The sequence below is a fragment of the Callorhinus ursinus genome, unplaced genomic scaffold, assembly GCF_003265705.2.
Source record: "Callorhinus ursinus isolate GAN/ISIS: 27379988/994484 unplaced genomic scaffold, GSC_fseal_2.0 scaffold2, whole genome shotgun sequence".
NCBI lineage: Eukaryota > Metazoa > Chordata > Mammalia > Carnivora > Otariidae > Callorhinus > Callorhinus ursinus.
The window spans coordinates 9,309,219-9,326,920 of NW_027397064.1; the positions used below are offsets into that span (position 1 = coordinate 9,309,219).

A 17,702-nucleotide genomic window follows, 5' to 3' on the forward strand; every position below is an offset into this window, starting at 1 on the left:
GGGCGCCTGGGTGGCTCAGTTGGTTAAGCGACTGCCTTCGGCTCAGGTCATGATCCTGGAGTCCCGGGATCGAGTCCCATATCGGGCTCCCTGCTCAGCAGGGAGTCTGCTTCTTCCTCTGACCCTCTTCCCTCTTGTGCTCTGCCTCTCATTCTCTCTCTCTCAAATAAATAAATAAAATCTTAAAAAAAAAAAGTCTTAGAGTGACCACAACTTGAAGCAGAGCTCTCAGCTAATCCACGAAGGATATGTAATATGAGCAGGACATAGACCTTCATGATTTTTTAAAAATTTTTTTTAAAGATTTTTTTTAATTTATTCATTCGAGACACAGAGATACAGAGAGAGAGAGAGAGAGAGAGAGAGCATGAGCAGGGGGAGAGGCAGAGGGAGAAGCAGGCTCCCCGCTGAGCCAGGAGCCAGACGTGGGGCTCAATCCCAGGACCCTGGGATCATGACCTGAGCCAAAGGCAGACGCTTAACCATCTGAGCCACCCAGGTGCCCCTAGACCTTTGTGATTTTAATTCTCTGGGATTTTGGAGTTGTTTGAAACTACAGTAAAACCTAGTGCATTGTGCCTGATCTCACAGAATTCTCTTTTTGCTCTGGACTTCCAAAGATCCTCATCACTAACATGCAGTGATATGAGGATGGGATTGGAGAAAGGGAGATATGGAACTCACCTTGGCTAGTTGTTGAAGCAGTCAGAAAGCAGGCCCTATGCACCAGCTCCAGATAATAACAGTGAATACTGTGGCCTGTCGGTCTCTCCTCCTGAGGACATGGAGTGTGAACGGGGAATCACACTCAATCCTGATATCCTGATATCCTTCCTTGCCCACTGCACAGTCCCACAGAGCTGCTGCTATTTAGTGATATCATGGCATACCGTAAGCACATTTAACCCATGTAAATTCAATGCTACATGCTCATTTTCCTTTTTTAATTCTTTCATTCTCTGGCTGTCTCTCATTATTAAAAGCATGGTAAGCTTATGTTTTTTTGTATTTTTAATACATATCCTGCATTTCTATATAGTACATACACACACAAATAACGTTATGAGACTTTTTCACAAAAGGCAACAGGCCATAATTTATAAATTGTTAAGGAATTTTCAAAGGTTGTTTTGATTCCACACCACTTTCAAGATAGGCAATGACATTAGACCTCAAACTCCGCATTAGATGCTTCTAATGCTGCACCGTGATTCTGGTAGCATGTCAACAGAAGAAGAGGAGACTGGAGAGTCAGATATCAAGCAACAGTTATTGAGCAGACACTCACTCCTGACACCTTCAAGTTTCTGGGATAGGGTAAGACTGAGTTCCTGTCCTCCTTGCATGTGACCTTGGGGGCAGGGGGCATTGCAGATGGAAGGAGACATACTAGGAAGTAGATACCCAGCACATGTTGACTCTAGTTTCTCTTCATTTCCCAAGTGGCTTCTCTCAGGCTAACCAAGCTGATCAGTTCTCTTATTTGATTGAGATTGACAGATGACCCCTAACTTCTTTAAAGAATTTTTTAAAAACAACTTCTTAAAACAATTTCTCCCTAGTAAGAAATTTACTTATAAAATATGTCTTTTGAAAGATCAAGTGTTTTCTCTCTGTGCTGGAGAAGTGGGAACCCATCAAACGTGGGATATTAGAGCTACAAAGAACTTCGGTAAAGATCATCTTGTTCAATGCCCTTCCTTTACAGATAAAGAAATTGAAATCACAAAAAGTTAAATGAATTACTCAAATCATACAAATATTTAGAGATGGGGCCAAGAACAAAACCCTGAGCTCCTGATTCCTATACTTCCCATTGCATGGTATTTGTTTAAAATAATCCTAACAATAAGCTCCAAAACATAAAAGCTCTTGGTATTTTCTGGTGCAGCAGAATTTGTCTGTCACCCACATCTAAATACCTTCTTTACTTTTCCTCAAGAAATATAATAACTATATAACTGCCCATGTCTCCATTTCACTTCAGCTGCCAGAAATCCCAGAAACAAATTCAAAGTTCAATTATAACAACCATGTAGGAGCTTATTACCTGAATATCTGTGCTGTCTTTAACCATGATACTGATCTTCTGTTACAATTTCTATTTTCCTTAGCCTTGAGTTTTAACTTATGTTTTACCACTTTATTATATACATCTTTTCTGTTAGCTGTTACAAATTCCTAGTGGAACAAGATGGAATATCCATTATTAAATGACTCACACAATCAATCATTTTCTTTATAAGCAATACAAAAGAATAATTTTCCTGTGTTTGGGAGGAATTAAATTGACCTGTGGCGAATTGGAACTGGTATAAAATAATGGTGTATTCATATTTAATTAGACTTTCTTTAATGATAACCTGATTTGAAAAGTCAGAAGCAGTTCTTTTAAAATGATTATTAAATAATTATCCTTAAAGTAGAGCCAACTCCTTCAGAATAAATACATAATAAAATAGAATGCTAAAGTTTTGTGAGATGTATTTTTTAATTATTTATTCAACATGATATTATACATTCATTTTAAAAATATGTGCATATGTAATGGATATCAATTTGTATCAAGTATTAGTGCCTAAAAGTGCCCTTTTTCGTTTGTAAATTTTACATTTGAGCATACTTTAAGTATTAAAATGCATTAAGTAAAAGGAGAAGAATTTTTAAGTATTTAATTTTGCTTCCAAAGATACTAGGAGAATTGATAATTTTCTCTCCTTATACTTTAGTATTAACATAAGTTAAGCAATACACTTAATTGGTTTTTGTCCTAAAAATCTAATTTTTAATGTAATAATAATGAAAGAATGAAATAAATAACTTTTGATAGATTATGCCTATGAATAGATTTATTCGTTCATTTATAGTTTCAGTAGCCAGTACTTCCACTTATTTTATGCAGACAAATAAAAAATATATCTCAGTAATTTAAACCAAAAAAAGAAAAAAAATTCAGGTAAAAAATAAGGGACAAGTTGAAGTCATTTTTTTCTATGTGAAATCTTGGCCCCACCTGATGTGCTCATTGCTGACTCATGCATTCAATATAACCTGAAGATTTTTAATTTCTACTTTTTTTTTCCCTGAATGAACTAACAGTGCTTCAAAATAGCAATTAAAGAGATAATACACTTCACCTGTCTAATTATCAACAGGTCAGTGATCTGACCTGGCATTCTGTTAAACCATTAGCCTTCTTTTCTTGCAAAGGTGAAAAAAATGTGGTGACTTCATTGGAACCTTATCATTTAGAAAATGAGCTATAGTTTCATCGTATGAATCACTATTTAAAAAGTGTCCAATGGGGCGCCTTGGTGGCTCAGTCGGTTAAGTGGCCATCTTCGTCATGTGAGGATGACAGGAACCTGGAAAAGGGCACATGAAGTAAATTTACTACAAAGAAGAGTAAATGTCATTAAATAGTGAAGGCAATTAATATAGTTGACTGGAAATTTATCTTAAAAATTATAAAATTTCTAAAATTAGTTCATTTTATCAATATTTTTAAAATAACATGAATTGTGTAATAAACAAATAATGGATTCAGTGCTGATTGGAAGATCATAATTTTCCCTTCAAAATTGTCTGTTAACATGGCACTTTTGGTCACAATATTATGAACAGTGTTAGTACTATATTCAGTAGCCTCATCCATTTTGCCAATGTTCCCTTTAATTCTTTGATTCTCAAGTCAATCTCTTGTGAAAATATCTGTCATGTCATCACCCTCTTTGATCTTCTCTTCTTCCAATGTTAACTGATCTCACTCTACCAGATGCTTACTTAGAGATGGTTTGACGTGTGATAAAGATTTCTCCAGTATCATTTTCTTCTCCTTTCTGATCCCTGCATCTTTTGCAAGATTTCTTTCAATTGATTAGTATTTGATTTAGATAAAAGTCACATCCTCTGAACTCATTAACAGAAAACAACCATCGAAGGTGTTGATGCAATGCACAGAGATAAACACTCAAGTGGGAAGGATCTTCACTGGAGACTAATTGTTAGTGGTCGGTCCATTTGCTTTCTTACACAATCTTGAAACTGCAGAGACTAGCTAATGAATAACTGGGACACCTGATCTGTGGGGGGATAAGTTCCAATGACTTTAAGTTTACCAGATTTTCTCCAGGGTATGGCACTGCTGAAAACCTTTTCTATTTTCACAAACATTGTCTGTAGATGAGCAAATTATCTAATGAAGTCATACAGGTGCAATTGAATATTTCAAAAACTCAATCATCTGGAATCTCCACTGTAGTGAAGATTACAGAAGTCTTTGTGTTTACAAAATATCTCACGAGTATCAGACTATTTTTAATGTGCAGGTAGCAATTTAGATTGAATGTATGAAAAGGCATCAAGGAAGGTGAATAAATTAAATGTACCCTTTACCTGATAATTCTTGAGCCAAGTTTACCTATGAGTGCAGAGAACATAGATGCTAATATCTCAAATGGAAGACCAGGAAAGTCCATGTACGGGAAGGGGCACTGAGTCCAGGACCCTGGATCCAAACATTTATTATCTTACAAATATGCAAAGGTTTAGAGTATGTTGAAAAAGTACACTTAAAAAATATTCATTGTCTCATCAGAGTATCCTTGATTGGTATACAAAAGTCTACTCTTAACCAAATAAATATATCAAAGCATTTAACTGAGAAGGTTCACATAGTTCTAACGAAAGATCATTTGAATGTTCTGGTCACAGAGAAGATGGACATGATTAATGCAACATTCCACAGCTCCTGCTTCTGAGCCCACAAATGCCACTGACAGCATCACCTCTCAGATACATTCAAAACACTAAACTAAAGCTGAAATTACTCCTCTTTAATCTGTATTTTGGCTCATTTCTGTCTTCCTCAAAGGGATGAAGTTTTTATATTAAAGCCCTTACCTGGCAGCTGAGGGTAGGGAACACCTGATTCCTCTGCTCCCTTTCCTAATAAACTAGACGATCCCAGCTTGGCTCCCAGCACCCGACATATTCCCAGTAGTAGTCAACAAACAATAGATCAGTTTGGAGGGAGATTTTAAAGACACACTTTTACAGAAATTATTTCCATAGATGAATAGTGATGATAGCATTGAAGCAAAGTACATGGTTCCCTGTGGTAAGAAATGAGGATGGAGGGGAAGCCAAGGGCTTGATGATGGAAGCACCCACAGCCCATCCACCAAGATGGACTGCACATTTCCCTCATCCTGACTAAAGTTTAGACATCATATTCCTGACTCCAGCCCCAGGCTTCTCTTTTCTTAGAGCATTTTCTTTAAAAAAAAAAAAAAAAAAAATTTGTGCTTGCAAATGATTTCTCTGCCCCTTTGCAAAGCTTTTTTTTTTTTTAATTGTTGTTGTTTTTATGAGCCAGGAATGTCTTTGTTAAGCACCTGGAAACAGTCTCTTTGGAATGTAAACACCATAGGAGATAGCACCCAGATCTCCCAATTTCTATAGGAGGGAAAGAGCCTAGCTTCTGTAGGCACCTTTGTTCTAAGTTATAAAATTGTCTCCTATGGGAAGATATGAGAAAGTTTACTTTTCCTTTGGTAGGACCAATTAACACCACCAGCACCTCTGCTCTTAAAAACTCTCCTACTCTTTGTTTGAAGGGAGTTGAATTTAGACTGCTTTCTCTCCTTTTGCAGTAGCCCTGTATAAAGTCTTCCTTACCTGGTGAACTTTGTCTGGTACAATTTTTGCTTTGACATTATGTTTAGGAACCTGGACTATGCCTAAGTTAGTTAGCAGGACAGTGGTGGAAGAGCTCAGACCTGGGGGTCCCACAACCTAGACTGGAATCCTGATTCCACTGCTCCACAAGGCAGTTAGTGGACAGTTTGTACAATAAATAGGAAGTTGTTTGAATGGATGATCAACACTGAACATCAGCACTGATTAAATTCACTAGATAATTGCTGGATTTTCCCTATTGCTTGGCTTTAGTGCAAAGTCATGGATGAAATGAACCCGTGAGTGTGGTGTCCATTCTGATGCATTATTTCTGACTTTTTGCAAGCATATCAGTCATAATTAGCCTCACTAAATTTGGCATGTTGTTTTGCCCCTGGCATTTCTACATCAGTCTTGCCCTCTGAAGCAGGTGAATACGGCTTAATGAATAGCAACATTATTTAAACTTTGGTTCCTTGTTTTTCTTGGTAACTTTACTTTCAAGAATCATAATGATTCAACCTAAACAGAACAACTACTGAGCTTCTGTGGCATCCAAATAATCCGTGAAAATATTGCAGCCGACATGTTTGTTTTCAAGACTCTCCAAAGAAGGCTTTCCTAGCAATTGTAAAGCAGTCCAACTATTTCAAATTCCAGTGATCTCTGTGAACTATCCCTACCCTTAAGAACATGTACTGCTCTCTTTCTTCCATTGCCTTTCCATCAAAATAATGCCTCCTTTACTCCCATATTAATAGGCCAAAGTAATAGAAACACCTGCAAGAAGGCAAATAGACTCTGAGTTCTTCTGAAAGTAAAAAAAAGAAACAAAACAAAAAACAAATAGAAAAGGGGAATAACAGGTGTTCCATTGCTAATTATCCAGCTGCTTCATTCTTTTCTCTTCGAGTCCTGCTTTCTTTGAGCCCATGAGTGGAGAACCCTGAAATGTTCAGATACATATTTAATCTTTCAGATCATTTGGATATTTCATTTCCATGATATTCAGTACACAACTCTTTGGGAACATTTAATTTACTTTTGATACTGTGTAGACAGTGTTGTGTAATGGAAAAAATCTCAAGGCATGGAATTGGAAGACCTGGGTGTAAGATGTTCTTTGATGTACTGTGTGATTTTGGCCAAATTATTTAACTATCTTGAATCTGTATATTAACGTTTCTTGACCCAATTCTCACTACTTGTGTGCAGAGAAAACTAAGCAACCTATGTGAAAATGCTGACTTCATCAGAGCAATATTCAAGTATTATTTTCCTTAATCTTTTACATATTCTACTTTTATATATTGCTTTTTTGTTTTTTTGTTTGTTTCTCTCCATCAATGCAATATAAATGCCATGAAGGTAGGGCTTTCGATTTTATTCACGGTAGCGTCTTGAACACTTCATACAATTCTTGGTGCTCAGTAACCTTTTCTGCGTACAAAGTGTCTATTAGAACTTAACACATTGTTAGAAAGGAATCTCATTTTGATTGAGCATTTCAGAAGAAATTAAATGCTTGTGCATTTCTAGAAGATCTTGCCTAAGAAAATGAGAGGCTCAGAGGTAAATTTGAATTAGTGGCCAAAAGGTTTGGGATATATAACTGACTATTTATTGATGTTAGCCCTTACACTTGTAATTTTTTTGGAGGGTGAACTTCATTCATCTACAGTGGAAAATAATTGAGCCATTCAGGCAATCCTACAGTACACATCAAGAACACTGATATAAGCAAGGCTTCCTTTTGGTTGCTGTTTGTGGGTCTATCACAATCAGCTTGTAGCTACATTTGAGACATGCACATCAGATTCTCTGAGAAATCATAATGTAGACACTGTGAAGGTATACATAAAAGATAGTAATCTTATCTCGAAAAGGTTTTGAAGGGGAAAGAAAAAGTCTTGTTCTCTTAGTTGTCATATTTTAGCTTAAATCTTTCACAAGGGAAGACCTTTCTTACCGGGATGATCTTCTGTCTAGGACACATTCATTTCACTTTGCCGAGAAACAGTCTAATAAGCTGGATGGTCTGCTGCATTCTCTCCCTGAGCTACAATTAACAGCAGCTCCTAAACTTTGAGCCTTTGTTTTCCCTCTTTGCCTGTGCCACATAGATGTTCAATTGGCTGTTTGCAACTATAACTTGCCATTAAATATTAAATTACAGAATTTGTCTCAGAAATATGTTTATTGTACTTTGAACACTTTGGAAATAAGAGAGTGAGTGTTTCAAGGCACCAAGCAGCCTGGAAGTCTCTTTACATAATCTCCCTATCTGGATTTGCTCACTGCTCTCAGTTCACTTTTCTTGGTGACATCTAATGAGGCAACAGCATCAACCTGCAGTGACAATGGCTATATTGTCCTAATAATGATGAAACACGTTCATCTGCTCAACCTCAGTAAAATTCCGTGCTCCGTGTCCCCTAGAAAGGATGAAATGTGATTTCCAAGAACAAGGCAAGGTGTCTTGAATCTTGGCTATTTGGGAATCTATGGAGTTATACAATCTGAAGTGCATATTTATATGCATTTTATGGTCTTTTTATTGAGTGAACTTTTAGGTTGCTATGATTCATATGTGACATTACACTTGAGGTTCCCATTAATAATAGTTGCATATAGATTCCAACTATTTAATAATTTGTGTTCTGATTGCTCTATTCTCATGTCTACCTTTAGGAAGCAGCAATTCTTACCCTTGTCAAATTTTATCTCAGAAATACATACTGCAGAATGAGTGACAAGAGTATTCATTGCTAACCTTCCAACGGAGATGCTGGTCCCAGCTCTAGGCCTTGATTTCACCTCCCGAAAGCAGAAAGATTGGGCAAAGTTAGCTTTAAAGATGAAATAAGAAAACCGTACCAGCTAAACTTCAATAATTGAGATTAATTAGCCTAGATGAAAAAAATACAGTTGAACAGTTTGATGATGCCTTGTGGTATATAGTAGAGGCATTTGTGATTAGGAATATGATTTACACAAAAAAGGAAGAATGTTGCTATACTATTACAAGAATGCTTTCTTAGGTGGGTTAAATAATAAACCTTATAAATGGATAGTTGGCTTAAAAATAATTTATCTAAAATTGTGCAAAGATATAATTTAGCCAGTAATATCAATTATTCCAATTTCTGAAGGGCTGCCCAAATTAGAATTTCATTATTTTTAACTAAAATTTTCCTCTCAAATATAAAACTTAGAGGAATCTCTAAGTGCCTTTGGTTCACATACTCTTCCTATGAAGTGGAAAGTACAGATGTATTTTTCTCTTGCAAGCTCAATGTTTTCAAGCATTATAGCTTAGGACTTAATATGATGATCTGCATTTTGTCTGTCTTTTTATTAGTCCATTCACTTACTTATATTTTTAGTTGAGTGAACTCATGAGAAAAGAAAAAGTAGATGTTTGAGTCTTTCCTTCATTTCTGCATCTCATTCTGAAACCTGATCATTTTTAAGTTGGTTATTTAAAAAATTAAACCAGAGTGGAGTCATAGAAAAATTGATCATTCTATCTGTCTCTCTAACATATTGGATTGTGCTACTCAACTTCCATTAGGGTAAAAAAATGCCTTGTAGAGAAAGCAATTTAGATCTGGCAGGGAGGAAGCATGCATCCTATCTGAATTCTGTACGTGAGTCACTTACCTAAGCTTTTTCTACAAAATGAAATCTATAAACCCAACAACAATGTATTGTTATAATGAATTTATAACACAAAATGTAAGATTCAGTGATTATCAATAAACTCAGATATTGTGTTTTCTGTGCCTTGGCATTTTGATATATTGAGTAGAGGTAAACTTGCTTTAAAGTATGGCTGCTTTTCAAGAAAAAGATTGTATGCTGTATTTATCTGCATATGAAGACCATCTTTTTAAAACTTTCCAAACTTTTCAACACTTACCCTGCCAAATATGATGTGTTTTTGAAGTACAGTTCTGTAAATGATTTAAAACCAGGTCCATCTTGAAAAATGTGTCACTTTAGCTATATGTTAATCTTCATAAAAAATGAAGATGGTTTTATTTAACTTCCAAGGGGTGACATATAATAAGTATTATTGCCATTGCTGTTTCTGTTTTGCTACAGCATGCTGCCATTGCATGAAATAACCGAATGACTAGGTATCTTTAGGTCACTTAATTATCTACTCCTTTCTCCACCCCACTACTTCTAATTCTTCATGAAAAGCTTTTCAGGAAATGGGTCAGTTGTTTTTAATTCACATTTTTCTCATCCTTGAAACCTGTTGGTACTATTTTCCTCTCTCTGTGTGTTCTTCCCCACACCATCAGATAACTTTGAAAGGCCTATGAGTTTTAATTCCAGCAATATAACAAAGTTATTCATCAATCCTCTTGCTGAAAATGACTGAATTTATAATAAAACATTTTAAAGTTTACTAAAAGAATTGAAGGGTGGATATGATAATAAGGAATTATTAGCTAAATATCAACAGACCATCAAAGAAAAACAAAATCTTAAAAGTAGCTAGAAGAAAGATACATTACCTTTAAAAACTAACAATGACAGCTGATATCACAAAAACAACGATGGGAACCCAAAGATAATGAGGTAATATCGTCACTGTATGAAGGAAATAATTGCCAGTTTAGAATTCTATGCTTTGTGAAAATATCTTGCAAGAGTAAATAAATATATATTCTCATAGGCAAAAACTGGGAGTGTTACTAAAGAATATTATAAAAGATTTTAAACATACAATGGTTACATTAAAAGTAAATGGACTAAATGCTCCAGAGAAAATGCAAAGATTATCATTTGGATTTTGCAAAATCAAAGAAAGTAAGACATATTTAAAACTTAAAATACTAAAAGGATGGAAAAAAATACATAATTCAGGAGCTAACCAAAGAAAACTGATGTTGCTTTTATCAGACAAAATAACCTTTAAAACAGAAGAGCATTGCCGGAAGTTAAGTATGTCACTGCATAATGGAAAGGGTTGAATAATCAGCAAGGCATGCCTACATTTTAAATTTGTATTCATATAACAAAGTATCCTTAAAATTAAAACAAAAATGGACAGAAATAGAAAAAGAATTTATCCAAAAAATATCTGTATGAACTTAGAAGATCTATCACAATCAACTTAACTCAATGTACATACCTAGACTATGATAACCCAAACCTGCAGATTACATATAACATTTACAGAAATTGGCCACATAATTGGATTATAAAGCAGTTCTTAATACGAAGATCAGTGTTATGCACACCATGGTGTCTGAGTAAAATGCAATTCTACTGTAAGTCAGTAATGAAAAGACAAATTGAAATTTTCCATATAAATTGAAATAAAATCAACAAAATTATAATGAAAATCAAAAAGTCTTTGAATTGAAAGATAATAAAGGTACCACATTTCAAAACTTGTGGAATGCAGGTAAAGCTATCGTAAGAGAAAAAATTTATGTCCTTAAAGACATACATTAAAAAAAATGAAAGGAAAGCTTAAAGATGATAGTGAATATCGATCTCCTGAGATTTTAAAAAGAAACAACAAAATAACCTTCAAGAAAGTAAATAATAATGAGATCGAAATTATATGATTGAAAATTAACGTAGTACTGTGAAGGATAGACAAATCAAAAGATGGTTCTTTGAAGAGGCAAAAATCCCTGACATGTTTAATTTAAAAAGGGGATAGGTAAAGCACAAAAAAGTGATTTTAGGAATGACAAAAAAAAAAAAGAACATTACTACAGATACCACAGACAAAATTATAGTAATGGTATAAAACATCATGTCAATACATATATATACAACTTGGATTAAAAAGGCAATTTTAAATAAAAATAGAACCTACCAAAGTAACTGAGGAAGAAATAGGAACCATGATAAACATTAGAGATACTGACTCTGTAGTTAAAACCCTGCCAACAGGAAAGCTCCACTCCCAGACAGCCTCACTGGAAGAGTTAATTCCTATAGCGCCAGAACACTTCCCGCAAATAGAAGAGGAATACCCTAAATCTCTTTTATGAAGCTGGCATAACCTTGATACCAATCTGACAAGGGAAGAAAAGAAATACGGTCAATCTCATTCACAATCACAGAGGGAAAAAAGTTCCTAACCAAAATATTAGCAAGCTAGGTCCTACAATATATAAAAAGGATAATACATTTGTAATCAAATTGTGAGTTGATCTCAGGAATTGAAGACTGATTTAATATTACAAATCAATTATAATTCATCAAATTAACATTCTAAAGGAAGAGAGCAATATGGTTATATCAGTAAATGTAAAAAGACATTTGATAAAATGCAACATCCTTTTATGATTAATAGGATAAAAATACTAGAAAAATGTAAATAGACAAGAACTTCCTTAATAAAAACCTACAGGAAACATAATACATAGTGGTATAACTTTAAGGATTTTTGCACTACTCTATTCAACCTTTCACTGAAGATCCTAGCCAACACAGAAAGACAATAATGAGAAACAAAAAGTAGAAGGTATGGCAAAGGAGGAATCAAAACTCTCGACATTTGCAGTTTAGTTGATTGTGTGCACAGAAAGCCCAAAATATCTGCAGATGAATTATTAGGATTAATAAATGAGTTTATCATGTTTGCTGAATATAAATCAAAGCACACACATAAAGTACATTTTTTCATATGAGCCACAAACAAAAAGTGAGATTTAAGAAGAAAATTTGTATACTTCAATAAATATGAATTTTTTAGGACTAAGTCTAAAGAAAGCAGACAAGACCTTTCCAGAGAAAACTGTAACCCTTAGTGAATGGCATAGATTGGAGGTCTTCCTATATGACCACAGATGGTGCTATAGGCCATGCCCTCACACCAGGTATCTCCTGCTTTCATTGCTCTGATATTTTACCGCCTTTGTCTTCTCTGACGTCTTTATCCACACAATAAAATTTCTTGAATTCTAATCATGTACTGCTAACTATCAGTCATGGAGATGCAAAGATAATTTCACTGTCTCCTTATTCACCTTCGCTCTTATAAATCTAATATATAAGATATAGATATATTATTTTTTCATAGTTATAATGACTTTCTAGCTGTTGAGATTTGAGGTAATACACTATTGATTTGAATTAAGAAAAAAAGGACTGGAGCATACCTCCAGGTAAGCATTGTAGAGAAACTTGATTACAAGGCATTCAATTTCCATAAAAATCTGTTGCCCTGTTTTTCTCTTAATATTAATCTTAGTATTAAAATATTAAACTTAAGAAGCACAAAATGCTCCTCACCTATAGATAGCCGTAAACTAGGTTAGAAGGATCTGAAATTCTTATCTGCAAGATGTGGATTACCTTTTGATGCAATAAAGATGTGAAGCCCAATCACACATCCAGCACATTACTCAAGACAGACGCTATCTGAAAATATGCGTGGTTTTTGAACCCTTTTCTGAGGTTTTTTTGTTTTGTTTTGTTTTTAACTGTTAACAACCTCATCATCTAGCTACTTTTGTTCTTTTTAAAGACAGCCTGCTTGAGTGTGCCTTTCTCCTTGAATGACACTAAAATTTCTGTTTCTTTTTTCCCCCACCCTGTTCCTCTCCTGTCTCCTCTCCAAATCTGCTGGTGTTTGTAACTCCTTTGTTGTGGGTGTGGTCCTCTCCATCAGCCATGTGGGTAGTTGAACCAAACTCACCTACCAGCCTCTCTGCTGCCTTGTCCACCAGGAGACACTCCCAGGAATCCAGGTGGGTTGTGGAGTGTGGGGTCCAAGGGATGTATGCAGCCAAGTCATAACCAGGACCTCCACTTTCATTCCAGCATCCCATGGGCCCCCTGGGTTCCCAACTCTAAGATTTTGACCCTGACTGCTGGCTTTCTGGTTTGCAACACTATTTCTGCCAAGCTCCAAACTGCAGTGCATGTTATCTCTTTCTTACCGTCAAATTTTACCCTTTCTGTGTCCCATAAATGACTCTAAGGCATTCGCAGGGACTCCGGTATCAAGTTTTGCTAGGTGGCAGAAATGTTTAGTTAGGTGGGGCTTTCCTCATCCCTGAAATCACAAAAGGGGGGGGGGGTTTATTCCACTTTCATGGAGACCAGGAGCTGGCAGTGTGTTTGGCTGAAGCCCCCCTCTTCCCTTGGGACTAACCATCCCACCTGGTGCAGCAGCCAGCGACACCCCCTCTTGTGAACCCCCCCCCCTTTTCTGCAGCCCCCTTTCTGGGGCCCAAACCCCCCCCCCCCCCCCATAAAATGGGAGCATTCGAAAGAAAAACAGTTCTTAAGGAACTTAGCCTGTGACAAAAGCAAGTGGTGCTACGTGGAGACAGCTGGGCACCTGGGAGAGAGCACAGACCAGGGGTCTGGTTCATCTAGGTTTGCATCTCAAATTGTGCCACTTAACTGTGTAACTCTGAGCAAATTCTAAACCTCTGAGTCTTATTCTTATGAAGATAATAGGCTAGCAGCCCCTCCACTGTCCTGACGCTGTGAGGCTATGAAGTGACAAAGATAAAGATCCCGTCATAACGATGGAGGTAGAGTGAATGTCAACCAGGTGTACCTGTTACTATTGGCTGAGACTTTCTCCCTTTAATAGCAGCAAATCATGAAGAGTAACTAGTATTGGTCCCATTTGACAGATGAAGAAACTGAGGCTCAGGGAGATTAAGTAAATTTCCTAAGGTCAAACTAATAAAAGTGACATTTGGGACCCAAATTCAGGTCTTCTGACTTCCACCATGCAGTCATATTTTAACTATATCACATGACATAAGAAGTTTTTCAGTCTTGACATATTTATATTAACTGCTAGTCTTCTCATCTGGCATATTTGTTTAATGTGGAGATGTTGTCACATCTCTTCATTTATTGTGGTGGGTTCAAATATTGCAATTATAATTTACATGAGTTTCATCTTGACAAAAACCATGTCATTTCCCTCATGGTTTATATGGATTATTTCTAGCTATTTGATAGTTTCACCAACATTTGTATCTCAGGATTGTAGACCATCACAGACAAAAGCATGAAGTGAGAACTGAGAGCCTGTCTTTACTTTTATCTGACAAAGACAAATCGCTAAGATTTTAAGTGGTGCCGTTTATTGACCCTACCATATTTACTGAGCACTGACTAATAATTGCCAGGTGTTGTGTTAGGCACTTTGTGAGGTTCAGTAGTGAATTAGATGTTCTTTCTCACCTCGAGAACTAAATAACAAATTTGGAAAGAAAGCCTAGCAATTTTAATTGAACCCGAGCTAGACTGGAGAACCCATCTTCATTTGATATAAAATACAGATGTGCCTTAAAATGGAAATTGATACATTTTAAATTGATAGGTGAAGATCTGTTTCCTGAATTGTGATTTCCACAGGTATCGTATCTTGAAAAACCAACAAAGATTCCTGCATTTGTGGAGTTTATTGCCTGTGGGGTGTGTGGAGACTCATAAAAAATAATAAACACTAAATAAATACATTCCGGAATATTAGAAGATGATACTGATACTGAGAAAAGCAGAGCAGGATAGGAAAGATCGGAAGCCAGGGATAGGGAGGTCTGGGTGGCAACCGTAAACAGGATGGTCAGGGGAAGCTGCATCCAGAAGAGGCCTTCGAGAAAGACCTGACGGAGGTGATAAAGGGAAGTGTGCAGGTCTCCGGGCAAAGAGCATTCCAGGGTAGGGAAGGCACTAAGACAGCAGAACAATGAGGGGGAGATGAAGAGAGCATGGAGAACATGAGGTCTCAGAGTTGATGGGGAGTCCAGGCATTAGGGCCTTACAGCCCACGGCAATGACGTATGGCCTTCCTGGAAATGAACTGCAGTGATACTGCAAAGTTTTGAGCACAGAATAGACCTAAAATAACATTTTGTGTTCGACTATGTTCATTTAACAGAGCAATATTTTCCTGCACCTTTTTCTTGGGCGGGAGAAGAGACATTATCTTAATGTCTGCATACTAAATCCATCAGTGTATCTATTGGTGAACATATTATTTATTTCCAGCTTTTTCTATTAATAATATTGAGTTGAATATCTCAGTACGTACTTGATCTTGCTCTCTGTGCTCTAGAATAGATTCCTATAAAGGGCGTTCCCGAGTGACAGGTGTGCACGGATAAAAATCTTGAAAAGCATGCACATTGTTTTCCTTAGCAGTCATGTCAATTTATATACTCCCTGAAGCAACATGCATTATATCACACATTATTTTTTTTAAAGATATTATTTATTTGAGAGAAAGAGAGCACGGGGGGAGGCGGGGAGGGATGGAGGGAGAGGGAGAAACAGACTCCCAGGTGAGCAGGGAGCCCGACATGCAGCTCACTGCGGGCTCCATCCCAGGACCCCAAGATCATGACCTGAGATGAAGACATACACTTAAATGACTGCACCACCTAGGCACCACTTCATATAACTGGATTTAAGTATAAATGTCCAGGGGTGCCTGGACATTGTTGTTTAAGCATCCACCTTCGGCTCAGGTCATGATTCCAGGGTCCTGGGATGGAGCCCCACGGCAGGCTCCCTGCTCAGCAGTGAGTTTGCTTCTCAATCTCCCTCTGCCTTCCCCCTGCTTATGCTCTCTCTCTCTCTTGCTCTCTCTCACTTTCTCAAATAAATAAATTAAAATCTTAATATATATATATTTATATATATATATATATATATATATATCTCCAGCATGCATGGTTTAAATCTGGATCCCACCCCTCTAGTAACAGTTCTTTAATTCAGTTGCATGATGTGATGTTTGTGATGACTGAAGCAGGGCTCCATGGAAGCCTAACTCCCAGTATCTCCAGAAGAAAGGGTTTCCCAAGCAAATGAAGAGGGCAAACAGAAACACAGAGGGAACATATTAAATACCTTAGAAAAATTTCTCTTATGTATTTATTAAAGTAATCTTATTAATTTTTTTTCAACTAAAGTAGCATTTTGGCAATACAGCTACTTTTCCCTAGAAACAGTTTCAAATCAAATTTTCACCAATATCGGACTAGTCTTTTGTGAGTTTTGCAACTTTGCTTCAATTTTCTGGATATTTTCCCATGTTGATAGATACAAAACTGTGCCTGAATGGGCCACATCTTTGTACAGTTTTAGACCAATTGAATGAATTCTGTGTCTTCTTGGATTTAAAAAAGCCTTAATTATTCTTCATCTTATAATCTTGTGATAATAGTCAAGAGTCAGCATAATTATGAAAATCTTTACTGTATATATTTTCAAAACCTAGGTCTGAGAACAGAAAAGAGAAATGTCACCATAAGAAGCACTTATACATTTATTCAAAAGGTCTGCATATGTTATATTTAATTTAATAAATAAATCTTTTTTCAGAAGTGCTGGAAATCCAACAGGGAAACTCTTAAGAATAAATTAGCTTATAGGGCTTAATGTGATATCATTTCTCAATTTAATATTGAGTACTAACCCTATGCCAACATTACATTGCTGGTTTACGAGAATAACCCTTTTTAACCACCAGAACAGTTCTATGACAAAGCTTCTATTATAATCTAATCTGCATTTTACAGATGAGGAAACCAAGGCTTAGAGAGGTTTCAGTAACATGTCCAATTCTTTTTTCTTTTTTTTAGAGAGGGAGGGGTGTGTGGGAAGGGCAGAGAGAATCTTAAGCAGGCTCCATGCCCAGAGCAGAGCCTAATGCAGGGCTCAGTGTCACAACCCTGAGATCATGATCTGAGCCGAAATGAAGAGTCGTATGCTCAACAGACTGAGACATCCAGGCACCCCTCCCATTCCATCCAGATAGTAAATGGTGAGAGTGGAAACTTGAATCTGGGTTTCTCAAATGCCAGAGCCTGTGCTTTGTCAGGGTTTTGGCTGCATTAGGACTGATTTGGATGTCATGGTCATAGAAGCAAAGGATTAGATGGAATATGAGAGATCACAGTGGAAAAGAACATGGTATAGTGCTAAGAGAAGCAGGTGAAATCTCAGATCAGTTATTTACGAGTAATATAATCTTGGATTCTATTATGTTAACCTCTAATCCTTAG

General features: G+C 36.5%; 1 protein-coding gene across 7 annotated transcripts in view; it reads left to right on the forward strand.

Moving 5' to 3' along the window:
- Nucleotides 1-17,702, forward strand: part of SPHKAP (SPHK1 interactor, AKAP domain containing) — a 171,872-nt gene that overhangs the window by 10,195 nt on the left and 143,975 nt on the right. For 5 of the 7 annotated variants that reach the window (XM_073877597.1, XM_073877599.1, XM_073877606.1 and 2 more), the window contains exon 2: nt 13,331-13,409. The exons of the other annotated variants lie outside the window; for them this stretch is intronic. In XM_073877597.1, the coding sequence (XP_073733698.1) occupies nt 13,331-13,409 (79 nt within the window). The remainder of the gene's footprint in view (nt 1-13,330; nt 13,410-17,702) is intronic. 7 annotated transcript variants of the gene reach the window in all.